At 48.3% G+C, this 16,170-nt stretch overlaps 1 protein-coding gene across 1 annotated transcript in view; it reads left to right on the forward strand.

The window, feature by feature from the left end:
• Nucleotides 1-16,170, forward strand: part of LOC117671291 (uncharacterized) — a 39,356-nt gene continuing 23,186 nt past the window's right edge. Inside the window, exons 1-6 of the mRNA XM_087879915.1 lie at nt 1-964; nt 1,087-2,621; nt 9,934-10,317; nt 11,184-11,405; nt 11,691-11,901; nt 12,761-12,916. Of these exons, the coding sequence (XP_087736041.1) occupies nt 1,098-2,621; nt 9,934-10,317; nt 11,184-11,405; nt 11,691-11,901; nt 12,761-12,916 (2,497 nt within the window). The 5' untranslated portion in view covers nt 1-964; nt 1,087-1,097. The remainder of the gene's footprint in view (nt 965-1,086; nt 2,622-9,933; nt 10,318-11,183; nt 11,406-11,690; nt 11,902-12,760; nt 12,917-16,170) is intronic.

Below are 16,170 nucleotides of genomic sequence, written 5' to 3' on the forward strand. Positions count from 1 at the left end.
CTGCAATATTTAAATTACTGGGAAACTCATTCAATGAAAAGAGGGAATTCAGGACACAAAGAGCGGCTGATTCCAACTCAGGGTCTCTATTCAGTTCTATGAGGAAATTCACCAGCAGGAACCATTGGCAGGAGATTCGGAGCCTCCAGTCCTCTTTAACTGGAGCTGCTCAGCTTTTGTGCAGGAATTCCTAGTTCTTCTACCTAGGAACAAGAATTGTCCTGGATCAAATAGTTGATGCTGCTGAGAAACACACTTGAGAGAGTCACATGGAGAGAGTATAGTTATTTATTTGCAACCTGCCTTTCTTACTTTTACTGATAAGGTGGAGAACAAATCCAAGAAAATGAAGGGGAATATTTGTAGCTGAGGGTTGCCATGAGGGGTCTCTCTCGCTTCTAGCAAAGATGATGTTAGTTTGGGCAATGAAACGTCTGCAAGAAGAGAAGCCCCCAGGAGCCCCTCCCCCCTCACGTCCAGCACAGCTTCCTCCTCTCCTCCCCCAACAACAACCCTGTGAGGTGGGCTGGACTGAAAGAGCGGCTGATTCAAACTCAGGGTCTCCTAAGGTCCCAGAATAGACCCAACTGGCTCCCCTTCATGGGCTGGTATAAGGTCGCATCCCCAGAAGAGCTCCTGACCTCCGCTGGCCTCAATACGGAGGTGGGGGGAGGGGGAAGACCGGACTCCAACGTTCAAAGGGAGCCCCCCCCCGTCCCACCTCCGCCCCGGACCGTAATAACCCGCGGCACCGTGCAGGCACCATCTGGCTTGTTGAAGGAAGGACGCTGATTGGTCGCTCTGGGGATGGCAGCGATTGGCAGGAGGACTCCTTGGGCGGATCCTCCAAAGGAACAGGCGGAACTGGTGGAGAAAAAAAAGCGCGTGAAGCCTCCATTTCCGGAAACAAAAGGGCAACAAGGGAGCTGCTTCAATCTGTGACAGAAGAGCCCGGATGATGCAGGTTTGGCGCAGGGGATGCTGGGAGGGTCTCTTTCGGGTCCACACGGAAGGGGGGCTTGGGCCTGGGCATCCCCTGCAGGGAAGGGGACGTAGCCGTGACCCTCTTCTCTCTCTCCCCTGCAGGAGGACGGAGGATGGCGGCGGATGCAGGAAAGAGGCACCGCCCGAGAGGAGGAGGAGGAGAGCGGGCCCCGTGGAGCAGCCCTGCCCGGTCCTGGCGCGGCTTCCCCAGGAGACGGCGGGGAAAGGCCGGGGGCTCCGAGGCTGCAGGAGGGAGGAGCCCAGGGGGAGCCCGGGAAAGGCGGCTGCCTGGAGGGCGATGCGGGGAGGAGGAAATGGGCGGAGACCCCGAGACGGGCCTGGAGGGCGGAGGCTCCTTCGGAAGACCCCCAAAGCCCCGAAGGATCCAGGAGGGAGGAAAGGAACATCAGTGCCTGGAATGCAACAAATCCTTCAAAAGAAACAGAGATTTTCAAAGGCATGTAAGGATCCACATAGGAGAAAAACCTTATAAGTGCCTGGAGTGTGGAAAGAGCTTCCGTCAGAGGAGCAGCCTTTATACACATCAAAGGATCCACTCAGGAGAAAAACCTCATAAGTGCCTGGAGTGTGGAAAGAGCTTCCGTCAGTTGGGAAATCTTTATACACATCAAAGGATCCACTGGAGAGAGAAACCGAATAAATGCCTGGAAGGCGGAGGGTCCTTCGGAAGACACAGGAATCCCCGAAGGATCCAGGAGGAAGAAAAGAAATATCAGTGCCCGGAATGTGAAAAATCCTTCAAAAGAAATGGAGATCTGGAAAGCCATCTAAGGATCCATTCAAGAGAGAAGAAATACGAATGCCCGGAATGTGAAAAATGCTTCAAAACAAATGGACATTTTGAGAACCATCTAAAAAACCACTCAGTTGGAAACCCACATAGATGCTTTGTGTGTGGAAAGAAGTTCAATAAGAGAGGAAATCTTGATCAACATCAAAGGATCCACTCCGGAGAGAAGCCATTCGAATGCCTTGAGTGTGGAAAGAGATTCAATCAGAGGGGAAACTTTTATAAACATCAAAGGATCCACTCAGGAAAGAAGCCAAATAAGTGCCTGGAGGGTGGAGGGATCCACAAGAGAGGAAGGAGGCACAAATGCCCCGAATGTGAAAAATCCTTCCAAAAAAACGGAGATCTTCAAAGGCATCTAAGCATTCACACAGGAGAAAGGAAATATCAGTGCCCGGAATGTGAAAAATCTTTCAAAAGAAACGACCATCTTGAAAGCCATCTAAGAATCCACTCAGGAGAGAAACTGAATAAATGCCTGGAGTGTGGAATGAGCTTCAGTCATAGGAGCAGCCTTTATAGACATCAGAGGATCCATTCCGGAGAAAAACGTTATAAGTGTCTGGAGTGTGGAAAGAGCTTCAGTCATAGCAGCAGTCTTTATACACATCAAAGGATCCATTCAGGGGGGGAACCATATAAATGCCTGGAATGTGGAAAGAGTTTTGGATACAAGAGAAGCCTTAATAGGCATCAAAGAATCCATTCATTAGAGGAACCAGATAAAGTCTTGATGCATGAAAAGACATTCAATCACAGTGGAAACTTTTATAAACATCAAAGAATCCACACAGGAGAAAAACCATATAAATGCCTGGCAGGAAAGGTAATAAAATCCAATTAAAACTTTCACTTTTAATAAATTTAATATATATTTTTCTTTTAATAAATTCCTTTAGTCTTCCAGGGCCATGCCCAGGGTCCCAGGCCTGAGTTGGACTGCTGTCGGTCATTCTGATGGCAACTAGCAGGGCAGGCTGTCCTGGGAGGGGCGGGAGGCCTTGTATGAGTCTGGATGTCCATCTGTCAGTGGTTCAGGAGTGTTGGATTCTCACCTGGGCAGCTGTGGACGAGATCCCTGCCTGATCCCTGTCCAAGGGCTGCAGTTGAGGGCTGCTCCGATTGTTAGACTTTGAAGTTAAAGAATGGAATTCTGAGGCCTGCTCTCAAAAGAATATAGATATGCCCATACATCTGCTACGTACACATTAATCACAGCCCATTTAGATTACATAACAAGAGACTTGGGAGTTCACAAGGTGGATACTTCTTCCTATGGAAGAAAACTGACTGAATCTAATGTGCTGCTTCGGATACCGCAGAGCCTCTTCCCAGCAGTTGTGGAGAGGATGTGTTGTGTCCCAGACAATTCTGCACAACCTGGTCAGGCATCGTTTTAGCTGATTAGAAACCAGTTGAGTTTCTGGGAGGGAAAGTTCTTCAGTGGGATGAGACATTTTATTTTGAATTTGAGAATTCCCATATTTATATCTTCTGAGTTTGCAAAACTTTATTGAACTTTATTGAGGAGAACATCAGGGTAAAGATCAACAATGGCATTTTCTTTTCCTTGAAAAGCCAAACTGTGTCTAGGAGGACAGTTTGGGGATTGAGTTGAAATGCGAGTGGGAAACGGTGTGGACACTTGAACAATTTTTCTACCAAATTGGGCTAGTTTTGCAGATTTGTTGGAGGAAGAAGTTTGACCTCTGTGGGTTCCAGTTTGGGGGCTATTTTGGTCCATTGAGGGCACCTAGTGTGAAACTTAATTAACCTCACTACCCTAACATCTGGAACAGCCACCCACTCAGGATCTGCTAACGGGTAGCCTTTCCACAGTAATAGTTATAGTTTTTCCTTGTGGAGGGGAAAATCTTTTGGATCTCGTAGTGATTCCAATCTATTGCAGCCCCTTTGAGCAGCCGATCTCCAAGGGGAGCATCTGCCGAAAGGCTCTGGCCATGCAAAACCACTTTGAAAGATCCCTGATGGAACCTGGCTTTCCTCTCATGTGTGCAGGACACAATCTCCAAAAACTCTTTCCAAGGTGGCTTAGCATCCTGGACTCGTGATAGTGAAATGCTTGGGATCCAACAACCATCATATACAAAGAGCTGTTTCTTCTCCTTTGCGATATGTAGGGATTAGCATCCTGCACTGGATACGTTTTGGATAACTTTGAAGATCAGCTCACTGATGACCTATACAACCAGCCTCCCCCTCCCACCATCTCCCTTCCCTCAGCAAGCACAACCCTAGAGCAGAGAAGGCGGAGACTGAGGCAAAGTCTAAGAAAGCATGTTAATTCACAGCAAGTTAAATGGACTGTGTGATGCTGTTGCCTCACATTTTAGGCTTCATCACGAATTTTAAATGACATGTTTAGCCCTTTTAACATGGCAATCTATGCCTCTTTTTTCAGGTTAATGCATTCCTTTCTTGACTCTTTCTTTGGTATATGAGAACGAAAGTTTTCTGAAAGCCTTTGAATACATCTGCAACTTTCAAGAAAGACACAAACCCAGCTACGAAAGTCTAATGTAACCGATAAATTTCTCCCTTCTGGGATATTATCTAGAATCAATGTTTTCTGTCGTTCAGCCTTCACAAGCAATATATTTTATCGTTTCATCTTTTCTTTACTGACACTGAATGTACCATTTGTTTCTTAAAAGACATGAGCCCCCCCCCTTAATAAATGTTTTTGCTTTGCTTGAATTATTTGACGATCTGTATTTTCAGGTGGGCTTCTCTCAAGTCTCCGGAGAAGGGCAGCATATAAATTAAAGCAAAAAAATAATAATAATAACTACCTGATTAAGGTCGACCTGCCTTGGGTGGAAGGAAAGTTATATGTACCTGCATCCCAACGACTGGATCTTATGAAAAAATGCCACGATTCCAAAACTGCAGAGCATTTTGGCTTTGTAAAAACCCTGCACCTTATCAACAGACAGTTTTGGTGGCCGTCACTCAAAAAGGAGATTGAAAGCTACGTGGCCAACTGCCCTGTTTGCGCTGGAGCAGGGGAAAAGCCTACAAACCCTAGCAGATCCTTCAGCACCCTGGACAGAGATCTCTATGGACTTTATTGTGTAGCTCCCTGGAAAAAAAAGGGGGGGGGGATACTGTAATGGATTTATTCGCCAAACAGGAGCACTTTATCCCGTGCCAGAAGATCCCCACTGCCAAAGCCCTGGGGAAAATGTTCCTGGTACACATCTCCCGCCTCCACGGAGCCCCAAAAAGAATAATGTCAGATAGGGGAGTCCAATTCACTTCAAAGTTTTGGCAGGCTTTTTTGAACTAATTAGGCCCCTCCCAGGGCCTTAGCTCCTCCCACCACCCTCAGACTAATGGGGCCACAGAGAACGTTAACAGCATATTGGAACATTATTTAAGATGCTTTATTAATTATCAACTGGACAGACCTCCTGCCATTCACTGAAGTAGCATACAACTCCTCAGTACACACCAGCATAGGGCTTATCCCAGGGGTGAAATGCTCCCGGTTCGGACCGGTTCGGGCGAGTAGGTAGCGATGGTGACGGGCAGTTCGGAGAACCGGTAGCAAAAATCCCCGCCCCCGCCCCCCATGCCCAGCTGAGCCGCACGATCATCAGAGGCTTTTTTTCTTTTAAATGGCTCTGACGATCCAAGCTCTAACGATCCCAGCTGCGTTGCCTGTTTTTTTGAAAACCCTCTGACGATCAGGCAACTCAGCTGGGATCGTCCGAGCCTTTTGAAAGCATTTTTTACATGGTTTTACATGTAAAAAATGGTTTTAAAAGTTAAAAAAAAATGGCCACACCCACCCAGTCACATTACCCCCCAAGCCACGCCCACAGAACCAGTCGTAACAAATTGTAGATTTCACCACTGGTTTACCCCTTTTCAACTGGTCACGGGCCAGCAATTCAACTCCATGCCTGAGCTGCCCTCAGAGAACCCGAAAATCCCCTCCCTTAAGGAATGGATCAAGAATCTACAATAGAGGTCTTTAAACTTGGCAGCTTTAAGACTTGTGGACTTCAACTCCCAGAATTCTCCAGCCAACATAGCATAGCTATGTTGAAGTCCACAAGTCTTAAAGCTGCCAAGTTTGGGGACCCCGATCTACAAGATACATGGCCAGTTTTCAGATTGGCTCCACAAGAGACTCGGGCAGCTTTCAAGGCCCAAGCAGACAAAAAGAGGGCAGAATAAAAACCATTCAAAGTGGGAGATAAAAGTTTACCTCCCCACCAAATTTTTACAGTCACTTCAACCCTCAAAGAGACGGGGGCTAAAGTTCATAGGCCCTTTCCCCATCACAAGGATTATAAATCCAGTCACCGTGGAACGACTCCCACCCAAAACACTTAGACAGGTTCACCCCATTTTTCACTGTAGCCTATTGAAATCGGAGGTGACCTCCACCCTCTGACCACCTGCACCCACACCAGTGGATTCTGACAGGTTCTAGAGGACCTGTAGCGGAAATTTTGAGCAGTTCGGAAAACTGGCAAATACTACCTCTGCCTGGCCCCAGAGTGGGGTGGGAATGGAGATTTTGCAGTATTCTTTCCCTTGGAGTGGGGTGGGAATGGGGATTTTGCAATATCCTTCCCCCTGGAGTGGGGTAGGAATGGGGATTTTGTAGTATTCTTCCCCCAGGAGTGGGATGGGAATGGAGATTTTGCAGTATCTGTCCCCCTGGAGTGGGGTGGGAATGGGGATTTTGCAATATCCTTCCCCCTGGAGTGGGGTGAGAATGGGGATTTTGCAGTATTCTTCCCCCAGGAGTGGGGTGGGAATGGAGATTTTGCAGTATCCTTCCCCCTGGAGTGGGGTGGGAATGGAGATTTTGCAATATCCTTCCCCCTGGAGTGGGGTAGGAATGGGGATTTTGCAGTATTCTTCCCCAGGAGTGGGATGGGAATGGGGATTTTGTAGTATCCTTCCCCCAGGAGTGGGGAGGGAATGGGGATTTTGCAGTATCCTTCCCCTGCCACGCCCACCAAACCACATCCTGCCCACCAAGCCACGCCCACAGAACCGATAGTAAAAAAAATTGGATTTCGCCACTGACCCACACCCCCAATCCCCATGATGATAGAAGGCAAACAATACTTTGAAATCAAAGAACTTCTCAATTCACGCACACACCATGTGTCCACCCAGTACCTAGTGGGATGGGGAGACCTCCCAGGCTCCCAAAATGAATAGGTGGCCAAAAGACACGTTAAGGCTCCTACGCTGTTAAGGAAATTCCACTTGAAATGCCCATCTTAACCCTCCTCATTCTTCATTGTGTTTTCTATTTTCCAGGTGGACTATCCTTTTTTTTTTCTAAGGAGGGCGATACGTCAGATCCGTGAATCCGCCATTCTTCAGGGGAAGAATACTTCCTTTCGACTTTTCTATCCTTCTTTCTTATATATCCTGTAACATGTAATTAATTGCTTTATAATTTCTAGCGTGGCGCCTAGAGGCTTGGCACTTTCTCACCTTTCGGGGAATAGATGGAGAGGGAGGGCCATGTGGATTCCATCACTCGGGAAACGAGCCCAAGAAAGTCTTATCACTTTCCCATAACGTCCCTTACAAAAAACATCTTCACACCTTTGGATTGGCTAAATCCACATCAGATGGTTGGGAGGGGATTCTAACTTCTTTTATTCCTATTGTATTGCCTTAAGGACCCCAGATCCTGCTTTGCTTTCGCCCAACTATCACTTCTTTCTCAATAAAAGGATCCTTTTGAAATGCAAAATTTCAAGAGTCTTTACTTCCTTGATTAAGGGGGAGAGGCCTGGCTTTACAGGTAGCCCAAGGGTGGGTGGGTGTGAAGGGAACTTGCAAATGTGCTGGCAGATAAGCAGGTGTGTTGCTTTGCCAGCCGGCTGCAAGAATAAGAGAAAATGAGGGAGGTGGAGGGCCATATCGCAGGGCACACTGGCCCAAGCAGCAGCTGCAACAGGAGCCTCTCCAAAGAGGGTGTGTGGGAGGAAAATATATACACACACGTCTCAACTTCGGCATCAGGTTTCCAAGCGCTCAAAAAAGATTGCAAAATCCAAATATGAAGGGGGCAGTATTGGAGGGGATTTTCCCCCTCTGCTGTAGTTTTCCAAAGGTCCTTCAGAAAGGAGGAGCAAAGAGAAAGGAGAAGCTGGATCCAGGGAGGGAGGGGCTGTTAAGGCAGCTAGAGGTGGGGAGGGGCCGGCTGACTCAACCCTGCTTACTGTCTCTGGGACGTATTTTGCAGTTATCGCTCATGAGTTTGATATATTGCCCCCAAACTGTACAGGTAGTACTAGATATTTACAGGTAGTACTTGGCAAGAAATGGCAGTGTTGATTTTTATTTTACCCTGACATTAGACTCAAGTTCCTTCAAATGTTGCAAAGTCAGAAGATATAAATGATATATAGATCTGCAGTATATATATAGAGCCTTGGTGGTGCAGTGGACTAAAGTGCTGTTAAGTAGCACCAGCTGCCTGCAATTACTGCGAGTTCAAATCTCACCAGGCTCAAGGTTGACTCAGCCTTCCATCCTTCCGAGGTGGGTAAAATGAGGACCCGGTTTGTGGGGGCAATAAGCTGACTTTGTATAAAAAAGAACACCGCTTTGGGGGGGGCGAAAGCCCTACTAAGCGGGTATATACAAAAGTATGAAGGCTCTTGCTTAACGCATTGTAAGCCGCCCTGAGTTTCTGGAGAAGGGCGGCATATAAATCGAACCAATAAATAAATAAATAAATATACATGGCCCCCATCCCCCAAACTGGCCACCCCCCTTAGCCCCCAGGCTTCGGCTTCTCAGACCCCCAGAACTGAATACCTTATTTCAAGTGTGGGGAATGTATGACATTTATACAAGCACTCTGTGAAGTTTCCGAAAGATGCCCTAATTGATTCATGAGCCATGAGCCAAATTTGAAAATAAATACAGTCATTTATTAGGAGCACCATTTCGGCAATATTCGGATGCAGTTAGAACTAATTTTAATTTTATATTGTCTTTTAATGAGGAACTGTGCATTTTTATCGTTGTGAGCCGCCCTGAGTCCTTGGAGATAGGGCGGCATATAAACTGCATTATAAATAAATAAATAAATAATCCCACGTAGATTTACGTTCCCCTATGACCCTGTCTCTCCCCTCCTCCCTGGCCATGTCATAAATCACACTCTCCAATTAACCACTTTGGCTGGCTGTGAAACCGAACACCCTCCTACTGATTTCGGTAAGAAAGCATCTATGGAATGTAGCTTCAGTTAGGGAAATCAATCAGCTCTATCAGTTCTCCCTTCCCTCCTGCTCATGGCAACTTGAAAGCTTTGCAAGTTGACACACACGCTTTAATAAAAGCAGACAATAACAGAAGCCAATAAAGATTCTACCAGCTGCTCCGAATGCAGCATATTCCCACTTGTCTGGAACTGTAGAAGGCCTACTTGTAGAAGCAAGAAGCTTCTTCATTTCTGACTGGAGATACATGTACAATTAGCACAGGAGCCCCCCAGGGCTGTGTGCTCTCTCCACTTCTCTCTCTACACCAATGGCTGCATCTCAAAAGATAAAGTACTGAAGCTTGCAGATGACACAACAGTGACTGGTCTCATTCGAGACAACGATGAATCTGCATAGAGGTTGAACAACTAGCCTTGTGGTGCAACCAGAACAATCTTGAACTAAATACACTCAAAACCGTAGAAATGGTGGTAGATTTTAGGAGAAACCCTCCTATACTTCCCACCCCTTACAATACTAGACAAGACAGTATCAACAGTAGAGACCTTCAAATTTCTAGGTTCTATTGTATCTCAACTTAAAATGGACACTGTTATGTATTGTTACATTTCAGCGGGAGTTTCAAATTTGCCTTAGTTGCTGATTGGCTGACAGCCTCTCCAGGATTGTATATAAGGAGGGCTGCTGCCTCAGAGTTTTTGCTGAAGTCTCACTGTATATTAAAGAGCTGTTGTCACTTGCTTGCTTGTGCCTCTCGTTATTCCCGCACTACAACATTGGCGACGAAGGTGGGATTGAGGCCACAAGAAGCAAACCAGTGAGACCACGAGCTTCAGCTAGGCGACGAGGCAAACAACAGGAGGCATACCAAACATGTCCACCTACGTTCCGCCCAAGCCTTTTGATCCGGCCCGCGAGAAATGGGTCTCATACCTAACGAGGTTTGAGTGCTCACTCGAAGCCAGCGACATGCAAGGACTCTCCGCAAATCGGAAGAGAGCCCTTTTCCTAAACCACTGCGGACCGGATGTGTTCGAGATGGCGGAGTCACTTTGTGAGCCAACGCCGGTCCAGACCGTCCCCTGGGACACATTGATGGCAACCCTTCGGGCTCACTACGCTCCAATGCCCTCCAAGTTCGTGCAGCGATACGAATTCAGACAACGCGTGCAACGAGAGGGAGAACCGGTCAGCGCTTACATGGCGAGCCTGCGTAAAGCCGCAATGCATTGCGACTATAGAGACTTGGACGATGCGCTGCTCGAACAGCTAATTTGCGGTGTCTGAGACACAAGACTGCAAAGGCGACTGCTCGCTAAGCCTGACTTAACACTTGTTGGAGCCCTAGACGAGGCCAGGGCTCATGAAGCCTCCACGAAAGCCGCAGAAGCATTGCAGCGCCCACTGATCAGCAAGGACACCCCCAAGTCTACACCAGTGCATAGGGAAGATGCCAGATCCAGCTCGGAATCCGAGTCCGATGAGGACGTCTTCTGCACAGAGCACCAAAAGAAAGACGCAGGCAGCCCCCGGCGAAGCTGCCCCAGCTGTGGCGGAAATCACGATAGACTGTCCTGCAAATACAGAGATGCCATTTGCAGGCGTTGCGAGAAGAAAGGGCACTTGGCGCGAGTCTGCAGAGCCATACTGCCCAGAAAACACCAACCACATGACCACCACAGCCAACCAGAATCAACGCGCCAGAAACAACCAATCAAAGAGGGCGGCGCTAGAAACCGGCGCGAAATTGAACCGCGAGATGCCCGCAGCATACACGTCGACCAGGCCAGCACGGTGATCGAAGACAAGGTCTGCACGGTGGTCGAAATTAATGGCAAACCATGTACAATGGAAATTGACACCGGATTAGCCCTTTCCATAATGTCATGGGCAACCCTGAAGACCATTCTGCCATCGTTCCAGAAGGACCAGCTATCCAGACAAAGAGTGCGCATCCTAGACTACCAGAAAACCGGGTTCCCGTCGAAGGCGTAGGCACGTTCTGAATCACCTACGGAGACTTCGAAAAAGACCTGCCGCTAACCATCGTTACCAAGCAGCTGCCCAGCCTTCTGGGCATGGGGTGGTTCCGAGCCCTTGGCATGGGTTTCACCGGCGTCCACCGAATGCTCGAACTGTCATTGAAGGATAGCCTCCTGAACGAGTTCCAGGACGTCTTCGGAGACACGTTGGGCAAGTATGTGGGAACCCCTATCTCCCTAAATCTAGACCCCAACGTGGCCCAAATAAGACTAAAAGCTAGACGGGTGCCCTTAGCATTGAAGCCAAAGATCGATGCAGAACTGGACAAATTAATTAAACAAGGGGTGTTGGTTCCCATTGACCACGCAAAGTGGGAGACCCCCATAGTGACCCCAGTTAAATCTGATGGCTCAATCAGAATTTGCGCCGACTACAAGTGCACGATCAACAAGGCTTTGCAGCCGAGCGCCTACCCGGTGCCGATCATGCACCATCTACTACACTCCCTGGGGCCCAGAAATTTTTTTGCCAAATTAGACCTAGCACAGGCCTATCAACAATTACCCATTGACGACGCCACGGCAGAGGTGCAAACAATTGTGACTCACAGGGGTACATTCAAATGCACCAGGCTCCAATTCGGGGTGAGCGTCGCACCTGGCTTATTTCAGAGCACCATGGAGCGCCTGTTGCAGGGACTCCCGGGGGTGGTGCCCTATTTTGACGACGTGTTAATCAGCGCCCAAAATGAACAACAACTAGGGGACAGAGTAAGGAACGTCCTGACAAGATTTAGAGAAGCGGGACTTAAACTTAAGAGGAACAAATGCATGATCGCTGTTCCCTCTGTTGAATTTCTGGGGTACAAGGTTGACGGCGCAGGTATCCACCCCACTGAGAGTAAAGTAAAGGCCATCAAGAGCGCACCCTCCCCCAAATCCAAATTGGAGCTCCAAGCCTTCCTTGGATTGCTCAATTTCTATTCAATGTTTTTAAAAGACAAGGCCACCGTCACGGATCCCCTGCACAAACTGTTGGGAAAGAATGTCCCATGGGTGTGGGGCAAGGCAGAGGCTGCCACATTTGAGGCCGTAAAAAAACTCTTGTCAGAGGACAGCTTCCTCATTCAGTATAACTCGGCGCTACCGCTCGTATTGGTCTGTGACGCCTCCCCCTTCGGAGTTGGTGCCGTCCTAGGCCATAGACTGCCGAACGGCCTAGAGGCGCCCATTGCGTTTTACTCTCGCACTCTGTCCAGCGCAGAGCGTAACTATAGTCAATTGGACAGAGAGGCTCTGGCTGCAATTGTGGGTGTTAAGAAATTTTATGAATACCTCTATGGCCGTCAATTTGAACTTGTGACAGACCACCGGCCCTTGCTAGGACTTTTGGCCGGTGACAAGCCCACCCCCGCTGCCCTGTCCCCCCGATTGACCAGATGGGCCATTTTTCTGTCGGCCTATTCGTACCAGCTTGTCCATTGACCTGGACGGACCTTGGGCCACGCGGACGCCCTCAGCCGCTGTCCCCTCCCCGAACTGCTTGTCAACCCTACGCTTGAAGCCCCTGTTCTTTTGATCGACGCTGTGACTTTGGGACCGATCTCCTCTTGCGAGGTGGCTAAAGCCTCTGCAAGGGACCCTGTGATCCGCACTGTGATGGGGTGGGTTCTTAAGGGGTGGCCTCCCAAGGTGGACGGTGGGGAATTTCAGGTTTTTGTGAACAGGTTTTTCTCCACTAGTTCCGCCTTTTCCTTTGGAGGATCCGCCCCACAGAGTACATTTGCCCATCGCCGACATCCCGAACGCGACCAATCAGCGTCCTTCTTCCTTCGAGAAGCCTGATGGCGCCTGCACAGTGCCGCCGGTTATTATGGTCTGGGGCGGAGATGGGACAGGTGGGGGGGGCTCCCCTTGAACTTTGGGGTCCGGTCTCTTCCCCCCCCCTGTATTGAGGCCGGCTGAGGTCAGGCCCTCTTCTGGGGCTGCAGCCTTATACCAGTCCATGAAGGGGAGCCAGTTGGGTCTATTCTGGGACCTTAGGAGACCCTGAGTTTGAATCAGACGCTCTTTCAGTCCAGCCCACCTAACAGGGTTGTTGTTGGGGGAAGAGAGGAGGAAACTGTGCTGGATGTGAGGCGTGGGGGCGGGTGGCTCCTCGGGGCTTCTCTTCTTGCAAATGTTTCATTGCCCAAAGTAGCTTCCTTCCTCATGGCTAGAAGGGAGAGGGGCTCAGAGCTCCAAAGACCCCTCAGCTGCAAATATTCCCCTTTATTGGATGTGTTCTCTGCCTTATTTGTAAAAATAAATCCAGGATTCTAATAAATTCTCTATATGGATTCAATAACTGACAAATTTGTTTTTAAGAAGCAACTACATGGCCTCTATTTGATCCAGGAGAATTCTTGTTCCGAGATAGAAGAAGAGGGAGTCAAGCTATTCTCCAAAGCCCCTGAGGGCAGGACAAAAGAAGCAACAGGTGGAAACTCATCAAGGAGAGAAACAAGTTAGAACTAAGGAGAAATTTCCTGACAATTAACCAGTGGAACAACTTGCCTCCAGAAGTTGTGAACGCTCCAACACTGGAAGTTTTAAAGAAGATATTTATTTATTTATTTATTTATTTATTTATTTATTTATTTATTTATTTAATTTATTTATTATTTATTTATTATTTATTATATTTCTATACCGCCTTTCTCCCGTAGGACTCAAGGCGGTGTACAGTCAAGAAAAATATAGACACACAAACATCATAAAATTGCTAATTAAAATTATTACTTAGTTTGGTCAATTAAATAAAACCCAGAATTAGATAACATTTAAAAAATCATTCACATGTTCGTATGTTTAGCCCCGCCTGTTGGAACATCAGGGTCTTGAGGGCACGGCGGAAAGCACGGAGATCAGGGATATTCCGTATCTCCGGGGGCAGTTCATTCCAAAGGGTTGGAGCCCCCACAGAGAAGGCCTTCCCCCTGGGAGTCGCCAGTCGACATAATTTGACTGACGGTACCCTGAGTAGTCCCTCCCTGTGAGAACGAACTGGTCGGTGGGAGGCTATTGGTGGCAAAAGACGGTCTTGTAGGTACCCAGGTCCTAAGCCATGGAGCGCTTTAAAGGTGATAACTAACACCTTGAATCGCACCCGGAAGACCACCGGGAGCTAGTGCAGCTCGCGTAGGAGAGGTGTTACATGGGCGTAACGAGCTGTGCCCATAATCACCCGCGCGGCTACGTTCTGGACCAGTTGGAGCCTCCGGGTGCTTTTCAAGGGGAGCCCCATGTAGAGAGCATTACAGTAGTCCATACGGGAGGTAACTAGGGCATGAGTGACCGTGCGCAAGGCGTCCCGATCCAGAAAGGGACGTAACTGGCGGATCAGGTGAACCTCATAAAAGGCACCCCTGGCCACGGCCGTCAAATGATCTTCTAAAGATAACCGTGAATCCAGGAGGACACCCAAGTTGCGGGCCCTCTCTGTGGGGAGCAAGATCTCATCCCCTATTGTCAGTGATGGTACCAGCTGACTATACTGAGACGTTATATTATGGTTATATTGCATAACCATTTGTCTGAAATGCTGTAGGGTTTCCTGCCTAAGCTTGGGGGTTGGACTAGAAGACCTCCAAGGTCCCTTCCAACTCTGTGATTCTATTCTAATTCGGAATTCATGCACAAAAGCAGACCGTCTCCAGTTAAAGAGGACCTAAGGATGAAAATGTGACATGTGCCATCTATAAAACATGTCACCGGAAAGATTGGCAAAAATGTTCAAAGATAAACTCTTTAAATTTTTAATTAAATTTTGTACCAACATGTTACACGGATTAATGATGAATTGTTTGTTTAAAAAGAAAAATATTTTTTTTCTCAAAAAAAAAGAAGAGTGGAGCTTCCCTTGAGAGAGGCAGTCTACATCCAACAGTCTGCCTTTTGTGCCAAAATAGGGGAACTGGGCAGCTTGAGTGATTGGTTTGGCCGCCTCCTTCAGACATTTGCCTGGCACTGGTGGGTGTGGAAAAGGCGGAGGAGGTGAGCTTTGGGAGGAGGCCAAGGGAGGCCTGCCATCTCTGGGGGAATTCTGAGGGCTTCATGACCTCACCCATGCAGGCTCAACTGCCAGTTACTGTCAGTTATCAGAGTGAAGGTGCCTTCCAAGAGGTGGGTTGGTTTCTGAAGGGCTCCTGGACTCTGGGAAATCTTCCCTCTATTTGCAGCCAATTTACCAGAGTTGTATTGCAAGGGTGAAAATGCCCATTTGGCCTCTTACCTGCCTGGGTGCCCCTCCAACCTCCCCCCCCCACCTTGCCTAGGGAGGGAGCCTGGATGGGGGGGAGTCCCAGTCCCAGAAGGGCCCCTCAATCTCTGCCTGTCAGAATGCGGGAGGGGACCCCCGAAGGAGAGACTGGACCCCAAAGATCAAAGGGAGCCCCCCCCCGTCTCACCTCTACACGGGACTCGGGACTTGTGCAGGCGCCCTCTGGCTGCTTGAAGGAAGGCGGACGCCGATTTAGCTGATGAAGAGAAAGCCTAGTAATGGGGGACTTTATCCTGACAACTGGGGGACACCCAGTCTCTGCACCTAGTGGGGGATCAAAGAGGTCCCCAATGAGTCACTTAAAGCATTCTTTTAGCTGCCCATCATTCAGTCAACTCACTGCAGCTCCCCAAAAGCTGTTTTAAAAACAATACAACACCTTAAAACATGGAAAATGAAAACAAAGAAAAGCCAGGCGCCAATCCATGCCACCTTCTCCTTGTCTGACCTCCCAGCGCCTGGGGAAAAGCCGGGTGTTGAAGGCTGAAAGGCTGGAGGCCCTTTGAGAATCTGGCTCGTATCTCACAAAGCTTCCTTGGCCTTAGAGAGTCCCTTTAGCAGTTTCTGCTGGAAGACAAGGGGACCGTCGAGAGAATCGAATTGACAAGAGTTTCTGGTGTCTGGGGAGGGTCTTACATGGTATGGACAGTTCACACCCCCAACAATGGAGGCCAAATTAGCCCTAGATTCAGCCACAGCACACTTGCTTCAATTAGGCACTGAGTGGGATGACTATTTAAAGGCAACTTATTAGAATATTGTAGCAAAGAGATTTACCTTAATGAAAAGAGGGAATCCAGGACACAGAATCGGGTTTCTTTTTATACTCCA

The sequence above is a fragment of the Pantherophis guttatus genome, chromosome 16 (assembly GCF_059756535.1).
Source record: "Pantherophis guttatus breed Tessera chromosome 16, ASM5975653v1, whole genome shotgun sequence".
Lineage (NCBI taxonomy): Eukaryota > Metazoa > Chordata > Lepidosauria > Squamata > Colubridae > Pantherophis > Pantherophis guttatus.